This window comes from Pseudophryne corroboree, chromosome 9 (assembly GCF_028390025.1).
Source record: "Pseudophryne corroboree isolate aPseCor3 chromosome 9, aPseCor3.hap2, whole genome shotgun sequence".
NCBI lineage: Eukaryota > Metazoa > Chordata > Amphibia > Anura > Myobatrachidae > Pseudophryne > Pseudophryne corroboree.
In genome coordinates, this window is record NC_086452.1 from 295,015,744 (window position 1) to 295,030,982 (window position 15,239).

The following is a 15,239-nucleotide window of genomic DNA, read 5'->3' on the forward strand; positions in this document are numbered from 1 at the left end:
GATGATATCCTCATCTTCTCCCAAGATATCTCTTCTCATTGTCTACAAGTCCGTGAGGTCCTCCGACGTCTTTGTGAGAACCGTCTCTACGGCAAGTTGTCCAAGTGTACTTTTGAAGTTTCATCCATACCCTTCCTGGGGTATATAATTTCCGGATCGGATCTCCAGATGGACCCGACAAAGTTGGAAGCTATTGCCAATTGGTCCATTCCGAATACTCTCAAGTCCATTCAGCGATTCCTGGGATTCGCTAATTATTATAGGAAGTTTATCCGAGGATTCTCAACTCTCATCGCTCCTATTACCAACTTAACTCGGAAGGGGGCAGATCATTCCAACTGGTCAGAAGAGGCTTTAGCTGCATTTCAAAAAATCAAGCTGGCTTTTATGTCTGCTCCAGTTCTGTCTCAACCAGATGTTAACAAGCCATTCGAGTTGGAGGTGGATGCTTCCACAGTAGGAGTTGGAGCTGTTCTCTCCCAGAAGGGAACTGATGGGAAGATTCACCCTTGTGGATTTTATTCTCGGAAATTCCTTCCTGCAGAAGTTAACTATTCCATTGGTGACCAAGAACTACTGGCGATCAAGCTGGCCCTTGAGGAATGGAGGTATCTCCTGGAAGGGGCCAAATTTCCGTTCAACATCTATACTTATCATAAAAATCTGCTTTACTTAAAGGCAGCCCAGTGTCTTAATCCTCGCCAGTCCCGGTGGGCTAGTTCTTCTCTCGTTTTAACTTTAAGCTTCATTTCCGCCCAGGTTCCCAGAATATCAAAGCAGACGCTTTGTCCCGATCTATGGAGTCCGAAGAAGGGACGTCCGATCCAGTTCCGCATTCCATCCTGAATCCAGTCGTATTTGCTTCATCTCAAGTTTCTCCTGCTCCGCCTCCTGGTAAGACTTTTGTTTCCCCAGAACTTCGTCCCAAGTTGCTGTCTTGGGCTCATCAGTCCAAATTCACTGGGCATCCTGGTGTCCTAAAGACCTTCAAGTTCCTCTCCGAGACATACTGGTGGCCGACGATGAAAGTCGACATCAAAGACTTTGTGGCATCCTGTCCTAAGTGTGCGCAGCACAAGACTCCTCGTCAGTCTCCAGCAGGTCAGTTACAGCCATTATCTGTTCCCAGCCGTCCCTGGTCACACCTGTCCATGGATTTCATCTCCGACCTTCCCTCTTCTCAAGGATATAATACCATCTGGGTTGTGGTTGACAGGTTTACCAAAATGGCTCATTTTGTTCCTCTCCAGGGTCTCCCTTCTGCCCCAAAACTTGCTCAAATCTTCCTACGGGAGATTTTCCGTTTACATGGACTGCCCACTGAAATTATATCCGACCGTGGAGTTCAGTTCGTGGCAAGGTTTTGGAGAGCTCTTTGTTCTGCCATGCAAGTCAGCCTCAAGTTTTCGTCAGCTTACCACCCTCAGACAAATGGGCAGACAGAGAGGGTAAACCAAGAGTTGGAAACCTTTTTAAGACTTTATGTTTCATCTTCTCAGGATGACTGGTTGGATCTGCTTCCGTGGGCCGAATTTGCCCACAACTTCCGCTACCATACTGCTACAGAAACAACTCCATTCTTTGCTGTATATGGACAACATCCACGTGTTCCGGATTTTCAAGATCTTCCTAACATCGATGTTCTTGCCGCCACTGCTGTTTTGGGTCAGTTCTCTTCAACCTGGAAGAAGATTCATGCTTCCCTCAAGAAAGCTTCCAGTCGATATAAGTTCTTTGCTGACCGTAAAAGACGCGCAGTTCCTAGCCTGAAGCCTGGTGACAAGGTTTGGCTCTCCACTCGGAACCTCCGTCTTAGAGTGCCATCGATGAAGTTCGCACCGCGCTTCATCGGTCCCTTCACCATCGAAAGAGTCATCAGTCCTGTGGCTTAAAAACTCAAATTGCCTCCTTCGTTACGAATTCCTAATGCCTTTCATGTCTCTCTCCTCAGACCGTTAGTCCTGAATCGCTTCCAAAGAGCTCTTCCAGTTGGTCCCAGAATACGAACCCAGCGGGGCGTAGAGTTTGAAATAGAGAAGATTCTGGATTCTCGTTGCCGGTATGGTCGTCTGCAATACCTCATCGACTGGTCCGGTTATGGTCCTGAGGAGAGAAGCTGGGTGAATTCTTCAGACGTCCATGCTCCAAGGTTGGTACGTGTCTTCCACAGAACTCACCCTTCCAAGCCACGTGGGTGTTCGGTGCCCACCCATAAAGGAGGGGGTACTGTCAGGAATCGACTCACCACAGTTACATCTGTCCGTCGGTGCGGACTCCGTCCGGGGTCCCTACGTTTTGCTGTCACCCGACTCCCTGTCGCCGGACGTCATCCTAGGCCTGGGAGCACTCCTGTTGTCAGCAGGCGTGAGAGCACGCCGCGTTCCCGCTGGGCCGCGGCATGGGCGCCGCCATGACAGTCTCCATCAGTCTGAGTGCGGCGGCCAATCCGGAGCTTGGCCGCACCTCCTTGTTCCACTCCAGCCAATGCCTGCACACCAGGGGGTATATCAGAAGCTGCAGGATGAGCCTGTGGTTGTCCTGAACTTTGTGTCACTCCTGCGACCCATGTGCCTGGATCCTCCGTGTTCCTGATTACCTTCCTGGATCCTCCGTGTTCCTGGTTACCTTCCTGTTCCTCCGTGTTCCTGGTTACCTTCCTGCATCTCCGTGGAACTACAAGCATCAGCAATCCCTGCGTTCACTATCTGGCTCCACACCTATCTACATCCACAGTGTGCTTCAGCCTCAGCAGTAGAGACTCTCTCTCTCCAGGTGCATTCCATCACCTCACCTGTGAAGCAGCTTGCTAGCTGTCTGTGCCTCATCAACTGCACTATGAACTTTTACCAAGTCTCCTGCATCTGCTACCAGGTTTGCTACCCATATATCACCATCTCTGCTGGCTCCACGTTTTAAACAACTCTGGTTCCCATACCAGTGAACTCATTCATCATACTGTCATATTACATTTGCCATAGACTCTCAGCTTTTACGCTGCACCATTATCATTGCATTCCTTACTGTTTATTTCTGCTGCCTTATTGTGTGAACTTTTCAGTTAATAAAACATAATTGCGCCCATGCGCAGAAACCCAATTCAGCCTCCTCACTTCTTCCCTCCAACCTCCACTGACCCACTAGCGCCCCCTCCGGGGACACAAACAAAACCGAACCTGACATCCTGACTTATACTTTCTGGTCCTTGGTGATTGGTGGGCAGTGTCATGTGATTCAGAGAGTCTCAGTCTGGCACAGGATTGGACAGCTCCGGGTCAGGTGATCAGACACTGTCACGTGAGTACTCCAGATTGGCTCTGATGTGGAGTGAGGCCTAGCAGGCTGAAAGAAAACTGAAGCCTGAACTCCTGCAAATGAAGAGAGAATGCTGGCCTTTAGGCCTAAACTTCAGATTGCTGAATTCAGATTCACACAGAAGGTTAATCACCACAGGTGGAGCTTGTTAACTCTGCACTCAGGAAACTCGTGGTACTGACAAGCTGTTTATCCCAGTGAGCAAAAGACACAGGATCCAGGACAGATGGCAGAGGTAAGTCACCAAATATGAGAACTACAGTCAGGATCGTGACAGCTTCCTGACGTTAGCACCTTTTTGCAAGGTGTACTTAGAATAAAACCTCCATTTACTCCTCCAGTAGCCCCTTGGGATTTATCCATGGTACTCAAGTCATTGCAGGAATCAACGTAAGAGCCTTTAGAGTCAGTGGATCTTAAATGGCTTACAGCAATGACACTTTTTCTTCTGGCAATTGCATCAGCAAGAAGGGTGTCAGATTTAGGGGCCCTTTCGTGTAAGTCACCATTTCTAATTTTTCATCAGGATAGAGCTGTTCTTAGAACTAGACCAGGCTGCCTCCCAAAGGTAGTCTCTAGCTTACCTAAATGAGGAAATAGTTGTTCCAGCCTTCTGTTCTCCGGACCTCTCAACAGGCAAGGCCTCACTAGATGTAGTCCGAGTCTTACAGATTTATGTATATAAAAAAAGTTACATTAAGAAAACAGACTCACTCTTTGTCCTTTATGGATTCCACATAAGAGTCTGGTCAGCTGACAGACAAACCTTGGCCTGATGGATTCGTACAACAATATCACATGCTTCCCAACAAGCAGACATCCCTGTTCCAGACAATATCTCAACACATTCTACTAGGTCTGTGGGTCCGTCATGGGCAGCCCGCCGCGGAACGTCTGCTAAACAACTTTGGAAAGCGGCCACATGGTCCTCTGTCCATACATTTCTAAGGTTCTATGCCTTTGACACTTTCTTGTGTCAGGATGCTTCATTTGGATGTCAGGTACTCCCCTCAGCGCAGGAGCATCCCTACCCCCTGTGAATATGCAGCTTTAGGATATCCCCTATGTTCTTGTGAAGACTATGGACGCTGAAGAAGAAAATAAGAGTTATGGTAAAACTTACCTTTATTAACTATTTTTCTTCAAGGTGCTTAGGATTCACAAGTCTCCCACCCTGACACACCTAGCTTCAAAGGGTTGTTTCTTTTCTCAATCATCAATACCCTTCTTGAGTATTAATGGGTTTTCTGGTATGTATTGATCTTCCTTCTCTCTCTGATCCTACACCTGCCTGGGGCTTGCTAACTAACTGCTTGCTTGTGGTTCTATTGCCATTATACTCCACAGTTCACAACAGAATGAGTCTTTTGCATAACTTTGTGATCAGCTAAGTACATTTTTTTGTGTCACCTAATTTATTGGATAATTAGTTTGGTGCTTAACTATTTATTTGTATATTCTTCCTTACCTATAGACTCTTTCTATATGTCCCTTTTCTGACATTTCCTGCATTATTTATGTTTAAAGCAACAGTTTATTTATGTTTAAAGCTTCATGTGAGGCCCCATGCCCTGCAATACAAAGGGCAGTTGGTGGGAGATACCACAATAATCATCATGGCCGCACTCTCCGCTATACATAGCCGTGAATCCCGTCATTGTAAAGAGGTGTAGGACCATGATGACTCCGTTCAGCAAGAATGGTATCACCAAGCCGTTGGACCACACACTTCTTCACTTGTGGGCAGCAGAGAGGGGCGTGGTGGATTTAAGGGTCAGGCCGTCCCTAGGCACCACATTGTTGGGAAATCCGGCACTGCCAAACACTAACTTATGAATACTTTAAATACAAATGACATTTACCTACTATGTTTCCATTCTCATTATCCACTTTAACTTTACATTTTGTTTTAAAGGAAATACTGTACATTGTTTCCTTTTAACTGTATTTTTCTTTTAGGAGAACCAGAAGAGTTTAACAAACCTAAAGAAAGCAAAAAAAAGAAAGTAACATTTGGAAAGAAACGTAAGTAAAGAACTTATTTTTATATATGAGAGAGACTTTTGAAAACAGAAAAAAATTGTTACCATAGACCAGGCATGTCCAAACTGCGGCCCTCCAGCTGTTGAGAAACTACACATCCCATCTTGCCCTGACGCACCTTTAGCATTCTCTGATAGCAAAACTGTGTCAGGGCATGCTGGGATACGTAGTTTCACAACAGCTGGAGGGCCGCAATTTGGACATGCCTGCCATAGACGATAAATATTTTCCTCTTTTTTAACACATTAAGAGGGAATCTAGCATGTTGATTTGAACAAGTTTGTTTTTATTAATTAGAGATGTGTGGCGAGCACTTTTCATGTTTTGTGTTTTGAATTTGGTTTTGGTTCTGGTTCCATCCTCGTGTTTTGGATCTGGATTGGTTTTGCCAAAACCACCCTTTCGGGGTTTTGGTTTTGGATCTGGATGATTTTTGAAAAAAACATAAAAACAGCTAAAATCACAGAATTTGCGGGTAATTTTGATCCTACGGTATTATTAACCTCAATAACATTTATTTCCTCTCATTTCCAGTCTATTCTGAACACCTCACACCTCACAATATTGTTTTTAGGCCTAAAAGTTGCATGAGGTGGCTGTATGAGTAAGCTAAGCGACAGAAGTGTGCGGCACAAACACCTGGCCCATCTAGGAGTGGCACTGCAATGGCAGACAGGATGGCACTTAAAAAAACAAGGCCCCAAACAGCACATCATGCAAAGAAGAAAAAGAGGTGCAATGAGGTAGCTGTATAACTAAGCTAAGCGACACAAGTGTGCGGCACAAATAACATGGGACGTGTTGGAATTTGCCCAGGTGTAATACATGCACAATATTGTTGGCACAGGAGAGCGTACCCCTAAACCAAACACACACACGGCAAAGCCTGTAAAATTTATTTGGATAATAATAACCCTTTTATTTGGATCTATTATAACGATGCACAGGCGAGCGTACCCCTACACCACACAGGGCAAACCCTGTAAAAATGATTTGGATAATAATATAAGTAATGTATATAACCCTTTTATTTGGAGTAAATAATATACAGCACAGGACACCACCACTGGACTTATGGCAGCACAAGACACCACCACTGGACTGGACTTATACGGCAGTACCCCTGGAGTTGTACGGCAGTGTCAGACAGGATGGCACTTTAAAAAACTAGTCCCCAAACAGCACATGCTGCAAAGAAGAAAAAGAGGTGCAAGATGGAATTGTCCTTGGGTCCTTCCACCCACCCTTATGTTGTATAAACAGGACATGCACACTTTAACAAACCAATCATTTCAGCGACAGGGTCTGCCACATGACTGTGGCTGAAATGACTGGTTTGTTTGGGCCCCCACCAAAAAATAAGTCATCAATCTCTCCTTGCACAAACTGGCTCTACAGAGGCGAGATGTCGACCTCATCCTCCAATTCCTCACCCATTTCAGTGTGTACATTCTCCTCCTCACAGAGTATTAATTTGTCCCTACTGGAATGCACCATCACAGGTCCCTGTGTACTTTCTGGAGGCAATTGCTGGTAAAGGTCTTCCCGGAGAAATTTATAATTCATTTTGATGAACATTATCTTCTCCACATTTTATGGAAGTAACCTCCTACGCCGATCGCTGACAAGGTTACCGGCTGCACTAAACACTCTTTCGGAGTACACACTGGACGGGGGGCAACTTAGGTAAACCGCCAGTTTGTGCAAGGGCATCCAAATTGCCTCTTTTACCTGCCAATATACGTACGGACTGTCTGACATGCCTACTTGGATGCTGTCACTTATATAATCCTCCACCATTCTTTCAATTGTGACAGAATCATATGCAGTGACAGTAGACATGTCAGTAATCGTTGACAGGTCCTTCAGTCCGGACCAGATGTCAGCACTCGCTCCTGACTGCCCTGCATCACCGCCAGCGGGTGGTCTAGGAAATCTTATCCTTTTCCTTGCAGCCCCAGTTGCGGGAGCAAATGAAGGTGGAGCTTTGACGGGTCACGTTCCGCTTGAGTTGACAATTTTCTCACCAGCAGGTCTTTGAACCTCTGCAGACTTATGTCTGCCAGAAAGAGAGCTACAACGTAGGCTTTAAACCTAGGATCGAGCACAGTGGCCAAAATGTAGTGCTCTGACTTCAACAGATTGACCACCCTTGAATCCCGGCAAAGCGAATGAAGTGCTCCATCCACTTGTCCCACATACTTTGCGGAATCGCTCCGTCTTAGCTACCCCTTCAATTTCTCCAGCTGCTTCTTCAAAAGCCTGATGAGGGGAATGACCTGACTCAAGCTGGCAGTGTCTCAACTGACTTCACGTGTGGCAAGTTCAAAGGGTTAGAGAACCTTGCACAAGACGGAAATCATTCTCCACTGCACTTGAGTCAGGTGCATTCCCCCTCCTTTGCCTATATCGTAGGTGGATGTATAGGCTTGAATGGCCTTTTGCTGCTCCTCCATCCTCTGAAGCATATAGAGTGTTGAATTCCACCTCGTTACCACCTCTTGCTTCAGGTGATGGCATGGCAGGTTCAGGAGTGTTTGATGGTGCTCCAGTCTTTGGCACGCGGTGGCTGAATGCCGAAAGTGGCCCGCAATTTTTCGGGCCACCGACAGCATCTCCGGCACGCCCCTGTCATTTTTCAAAAAATTCTGCACCACCAAATTAATTGTATGTGCAAAACATGGGACGTGGTGGATGTAATGCACGCACAATATTGGTGGCGTTGTCCGATATTACAAATCACAAATTGTGCGTAAGAGGTTGTCAGCGGTGTGCCTCTTACGGAAAGCGGTGATACATAACATAGCCTGCCTAGGAACGAGTTGGCGTTTGTGAGATGCTGCTACTGGTGCTGCTGTTGCTGCGGGAGGCCATACATCTACCCAGTGGGCTGTCACAGTCATATAGTCCTTAGGCTGCCCAGTTCCACTTGTCCACACTCCGTGGTTAAGTGGACATTGGGTACAACTGCATTTTTTAGGACACTTAGGACACTTTTTCTGACGTCTCTGTACATTCTCAGTATCGCCTGCCTAGTGATGTGGAACCTAGATGGGATTTGGTACTGGGGACACACTATCCCAAACAATTCTCTAAGTCCCACTGAACTAATGGCGGATACCGTACGCACGTCTAACACCAACATAGCTGTCAAGGCCTCAGTTATCCGCGTTGCAAAAGGATAACTGCTGTCATATTTCTTCCTCCTCACAAAGGACTGTTGGACAGTCAATTGCTTAGTTGAAGTAGTACAAGTGGTCTTCCGACTTCCTCTCTGGGATGACGATTGACTCCCAGCAGCAACAACAGCAGCGGCAACAACAGCAAGCGTACCACTCAAGGATCCTCCGGAGGAATCCCGGTTAGGAGAGGACTCTTCAGTCTTGCCAGTTACATGGCCTGCAGGACTACTGACATTCCTGACTGAGGAGGAAGTTAACGTTGAGGGAGTTGGTGGTGTGGCTTGCAGGAGCTTGGGTACAAGAGTAAGAAGGGATTTCGGTGTCAGTAGACTGCTTACGCTCTCACTCAAAGTTTCACAACTTGACAGTGACTTCTGATGAATGCGCTGCAGGTGACGTATAAGGGAGGATGTTCCTAGGTGGTTAACATATTTACCCCAACTTATTACAGATTGACAGAGGCAACACACGACTTGACACCTGTTGTCCGGATTTGTGGAGAAATAATTCCACACTGAAGAGGTGGCTTTTTTTGGTATTTTGCCCAGGCATCGCAATGGGCTTATTCATCCCACGGACAACAGGTGTCTCCCCCGGTGCCTGATTTAAACAAACCACATCATCATCATCAGAATCCTCATCGTCAACTTCCTCCTCAGTGCCAGCAGCACCCATATCCTCATCCTGGTGTACTTCAACAATGACATCTTCAATTTGAATATCAGAAACTGGATTGTGGGTGCTACTTCCAGCACTTGCAGAGGGCATGCAAATGGTGGAAGGAGCCACCTCTTCCCGTCCAGTGTTGGGAAGGTCAGGCATCGCAACCGCCGACACACTTGGACTCTCCTTGAGGATTTGTGATTTGTGATACCATCTTAGAACGCACAGTTCTTTGCTGTGCTTTTTCCAGCTTAACTCTTATCATTTTTCTAGCGGGAGGATGAGGGCTTCCATCGTCATGTGAAGCTGAACCACTAGTCATAAACATAGACCAGGACCTTAGCCGTTCCTTGCCACTCCGTGTCTTAAATGGCATATTGGTAAGTTTACGTTTCTTCTCAGACCATTTAAATTTATTTTGGGGGGGGGGGGTCTTTTTACTGAACTTTGGCTTTTTGGATTTTACATGCCCTCTACTATTACATTGGCCTTGGCAGACGACGTTGATGGCATTTCATCATCTATGTCATGAATAGTGGCAGCAGCTTCAGCATAAGGAGGAAGTGGTTCTTGATCTTTCCTTATTTTATCCTCCAAATTTTTGTTCTCCATTATTTTTCTGGAGTTATATAACAATATGCGGTACAGGAGAGCGTACCTCTACACCACACAGGGCAAACCCTGTGAAATTTACTTGGATTAAATATTAATAACCCTTTTATTTGGAGTAAATAATTTGCAGCACAGGACAGCACCACTGAACTTATATGGCAGCACCACTGGACTGGACTTATATGGCAGTAACTCTGGACATATATGGCAGCATCACTGGACTGGATTTATACGCCAGTACCACTGGAATTATACGGCAGGATCACTGGAATTATATGCCAGTACCACTGGAATTATACGGCAGGATCAGTGGACGTATACGCCAGTACCACTGGAATTATACGGCAGGATCACTGGAATTGTACGTCAGTACCACTGGATTTATATGGCAGGGCCACTGGACATATACGGCAGTATCACTGGACTTATACGCCAGTACCACTGGAATTATACGCCAGTACGACTGGAATTATATGCCAGTACGACTGGAATTATACGGCAGGATCACTGGATATATATGCCAGTACCACTGCAATTATACAGCAGGATCACTGGACTCATACGGCAGGATCACTGGATTTATACGGCAGTACCACTGGACATATACGGCAGTATCTCTGGACTAGATTTATATGCCAGTACCACTGGAATTATACGGCAGGATCACTGGATTTATACGGCAGTATCACTGGACTGGATTTATACGTAGTTGCACTGGAATTATACGGCAGGATTACTGGAATTATATGGCAGGATCACTGGATTTATACGGCAGTACCACTGGACATATATGGCAGTATCACTGGACTGGGCTTATATGCCAGTACCACTGGAATTATACGGCAGGATCAATGGAATTATACGGCAGGATCACTGGATTTATACGACAGTGCCACTGGACTTGTACGGTAGGATCACTGGAGTTATATACGCCAGGACCACTGGAATTATATGACAGGATCACTGGATTTATACGGCAGTACCACTGGATTTTATACGGCAGTACCACTGGACATGTACGGCAGTATCACTGAACTGGACTAATACGCCAGTACCATTGGAATTATATGGCAGGATCACGGGAATTATACGGCAGGATCACTGGAATTATACAGCAAAATCACTGGATTTACAGTATACGACAGGATCACTGGAATTATACGGCAGGATCACTGAATTTATATGGCAGTACCACTGGACTTATACAGCAGTACTACTGGACATATACGGCAGTATCACTGGACTGGATTTATACGCCAGTACCATTGGGATTATATGGCAGGATCACTGGATTTATACGGCAGTACCACTGGACATATACGGCAGTATCACTGAACTGGATTTATATGCCAGTACCACTGGAATTATACGCCAGTACGACTGGAATTATATGCCAGTACGACTGGAATTATACGGCAGGATCACTGGATATATATGCCAGTACCACTGGAATTATACGGCAGGATCACTGGAATTATACGGCAGGATCACTGGATTTATACGCCAGTACCACTGGATTTATACGCCAGTACCACTGAATTTATATGGCAGGATCACTGGAATTATACGGCAGTACCACTGGACATATACGGCAGTACCACTGGATTGGATTTATATGCCAGTACAACTGGAATTATACGACAGGATCACTGGAATTATACGCCAGTACGACTGGAATTATATGCCAGTACGACTGGAATTATACGGCAGGATCACTGGATATATATGCCAGTACCACTGCAATTATACAGCAGGATCACTGGACTCATACGGCAGGATCACTGGATTTATACGGCAGTACCACTGGACATATACGGCAGTATCTCTGGACTAGATTTATATGCCAGTACCACTGGAATTATACGGCAGGATCACTGGATTTATACGCCAGTACCACTGGATTTATACGCCAGTACCACTGAATTTATATGGCAGGATCACTGGAATTATACGGCAGTACCACTGGACATATACGGCAGTACCACTGGATTGGATTTATATGCCAGTACAACTGGAATTATACGACAGGATCACTGGAATTATACGGCAGGATCACTGGATTTATACGGCAGGATCACTGGATTTATACGGCAGGATCACTGAATTTATATGGCAGTACCACTGTACTTATACCGCAGTACCACTGGACATATACGGCAGTATCACTGGACTGGACTTATATGCCAGTACCATTGGAATTATATGGCAGGATCACTGGACTTATACGCCAGTACCACTGGACTTATACGCCAGTACCACTGAACTTATATGGCAGGATCACTGGAATTATATGGCAGTACCACTGGACATATACGGCAGTATCACTGGACTGGACTTATACGCCAGTACCACTGGAACTATACGCCAGTACCACTGGAATTATATGGCAGGATCACTGGAATTATACGGCAGGATCACTGGACTTGTACACCAGTACCACTGGAATTATACGGCAGGATCACTGGAATTATACGGCAGTACCACTGGACATATACGGCAGTATCAATGGACATATAGGGCAGTATCACTGGACATATATGGCAGTACCACTGGACATATACAGCAGCACAGGGACACCACCACTGGACTGATGCAGAACAACACAGCACCACTGCAATGGACTGGACTTATACAGCAGCACTGGACATATGGCAGCAGAGGACACCACCACTGTGACTGGACTGATGCAGCACAATACACCACCACTGAAATGATGCAGCACAACACAGCACCACTCAACTGGACTTATACAGCAGCACTGGACATATGGCAGCACAGGACACAACTACTGTGACTGGACTGATGCAGCACAAGGCACTAACACTGAACTGATGCAGGACACTGAGGACGGAGACACGTCCTCTCTCTACACACTCCAATGCCGGAGTGAAAATGGTGGTAACTTATATGGAATCCAAACCCCGCGAGAATCCGACAGCTGGATGATGATGTTTTGTTTCGTTCTGGTTTCTGAGTCAGATGGGAAAACCCAAGCCTGACTCGGATCCGGGCTCGGTTAATGACGTTCGGGCGGGTTCGGTTCTCAGGGAACCGAACCCGCTCATCTCTAGTTTTTATAAATAAAGTGTTGTGACGACCTGTGGTATTTTAGATCAGTAGAGTGTCAGTGTTGCAGTGATAGGGGCTCAAATTAGCGTCCACACACAGCTTCTCCAAGTTTTGTTAAATAAAATGGAGCTTTACTGTTGTCAGCATGCAAAATCGGAAAACATAAATAACCTAGCTGTCCATCAGGGCACTACCTCACTTCTTGAATCCTAACTGTAATGGGCAGCTAGTCTGCAAATTCCCCACATAAAGTCTCATGGTCCTCCCTGCCTTTTACAGATATGGATTCTGGGCCTGGCTTGGCTGCAAAAACTTTGCACAAACACATTCTCAGAGTTTTATGGTCCTCCTTGCCTCCTGCTTGTATGGATGCCAGCCTCCTGGCCCACTAGTCTCCGGGCACACTGGACTCTTTGGCTGCCACAGTCCCACAGCCCTCTTTTTCTTCTCTGTGCGGGCGATCCCTCTAAGCCCACACAGAATCCATGTCTCACTATTGCCACTAAGCTTAATATTGCCACAGTGATTTTCCAAAAATATAAATAATTTGTCATTAAAGCAATGCCTCCATGTAATACTAGTGTCCAGGCCACTTAACAAACATGTGTGTGCTGTGTTGTTAAAAAAAACCCTGTTACTTTTCAGGTAGGACTTCTAAGCTTCAAGAGGGATGTACAGTACATTACCCTTAAACTGGATAAGAAGTAAAAACAATACATTTTTCAAAGAAAGAGACACCTATGTGTGATAAAATATAAACAAGTGTTAAAATGTGCAGTATAATAAAAAAAATCTGACAGTATACAGTAGCAGGAATGTGTTTGGTGCCATAGGCAGCATCTTGGAAAGTCGCATTCAGCCCTAGTGCATAGTCTTTTGCTAGTTTTTAATACTCCCTTTGCTTGAGTAACAAGGTGCTAGTGATTCTTATTTCCATGCTTCCATAATTACTGCATCTGTGCATATGGCTGGGTACACACCTGACCAAATCTTCGGCAGACCTACCGTTATGCATACTGAACAGCTGATCCAGGTAAGTATACACACTTACCGATCAGCCACGCAACGTGTCAGTCAGGAAACCCAGCTGCGCACGCATTTTTAATTTGCCTGCCCAGCTGTGATGTCAGACCCCCGCAGTAAGTGTACAGGCAGTCACATGGTGAGAAAGTGGTCCACAGTGTCAAAAGCAGCAGAGGCCAAGGAGAAGGAGCAGAGAGTAGTGACCCTTAGATTTGGCAGCAAGGAGGTCATTGCTACTTTAATAAGGGCAGTTTTTGTGGATTGGAGAGGATGAAAGCCAGGCTGAAATGGGTTAAACAGGGAGCACATTAAGACAGTTGCAGACAATACGCTCAATGAGTTTGGTGGAAGATTGGAGGAAAGAGATGGATGGTAATTAGAAAGAGTGTCAGGATCACTTGTGGTTTTCTTTTTTTAAGAATGGGGGTGACAAGGCCATACTTGAAAGCAAATGGGACAGTTCCTGAGAAGATGGAGAGACTGAAGAGATGGGTAGTATGAGAACAGATAACAGGAGAGAGGTAATAGAGAGGGATGGATAGGGTCAAATGGAGAGGTAGAAGGGGGGAGCATATGATGAGGGCCATGGCTACATCTCCAGATACGATGGAGAAAGAAGTCAGAGCTGGTAAAATGGATGAGAAAGGGTAGGATGGGAAAGGAGGGGATGGGGTACTGAGGGTCTGGTGGGATATGATGTCTTGACGTATAGAGTCCGTTTTAGATATAAAGTAATGGCAAAGAGTGAGGAGAGGGATACAATAAGAAGGTTGAGAGTGGTGAAGAGACTATAGGAGTTGGAGGATTGGGAGGAGATCAGAATCTTGAACAGTGGCGGCGACTACCTGCAGTCTTCAGGGGGCTGCTTGCTGCTTCCGCTGCTCTACCTGCAGCCTGGATCTTCTCAGATCTTCCTGCACCCGCCATTGCACTGTGTGGAAAGGGGAACTAGGAAAAAAAAACAGGCTGCACATGGGCTCAAGCCACTGTCAGTGTCAGGGGTGAAGACAAAAACCCTACGGCGTGCATGCACACTGACTTCTATGGTCTGACTTGCAGTCCATAGAAGAACATTACGGCTGGTGGGGAGAACTTGTGCATGCACAACAGCATCGCTTTTCTTCCCTGTGGCTTCTAGGGACTGCATTGGCTGCAACCCTAGAAGTACGCTAGAGCTGGCAGAAAGGATTCCAATTGGAAGCTGTATCTGCCCATCACAGTTCAGCATTTGATGAGCAGATAGTGCTTTCAGTAGGAAGCCACTGCAATCACTATGGGCTTACTAGTGATGGTGGATATTTACTGGGGGGCTGCAGGTCCGCCACTGGTCTTGAA

The 15,239-nt window shown here is 46.0% G+C and overlaps 1 protein-coding gene across 7 annotated transcripts in view; it reads left to right on the forward strand.

Annotated features, from left to right (window-relative positions):
* L3MBTL2 (L3MBTL histone methyl-lysine binding protein 2) overlaps nucleotides 1–15,239 on the forward strand; it is a 772,791-nt gene that overhangs the window by 727,680 nt on the left and 29,872 nt on the right. For all 7 annotated transcript variants that reach the window (XM_063940374.1, XM_063940377.1, XM_063940380.1 and 4 more), the window contains one exon: nucleotides 5,272–5,337. In XM_063940374.1, coding sequence (XP_063796444.1) covers nucleotides 5,272–5,337 — 66 coding nt within the window. The remainder of the gene's footprint in view (nucleotides 1–5,271; nucleotides 5,338–15,239) is intronic.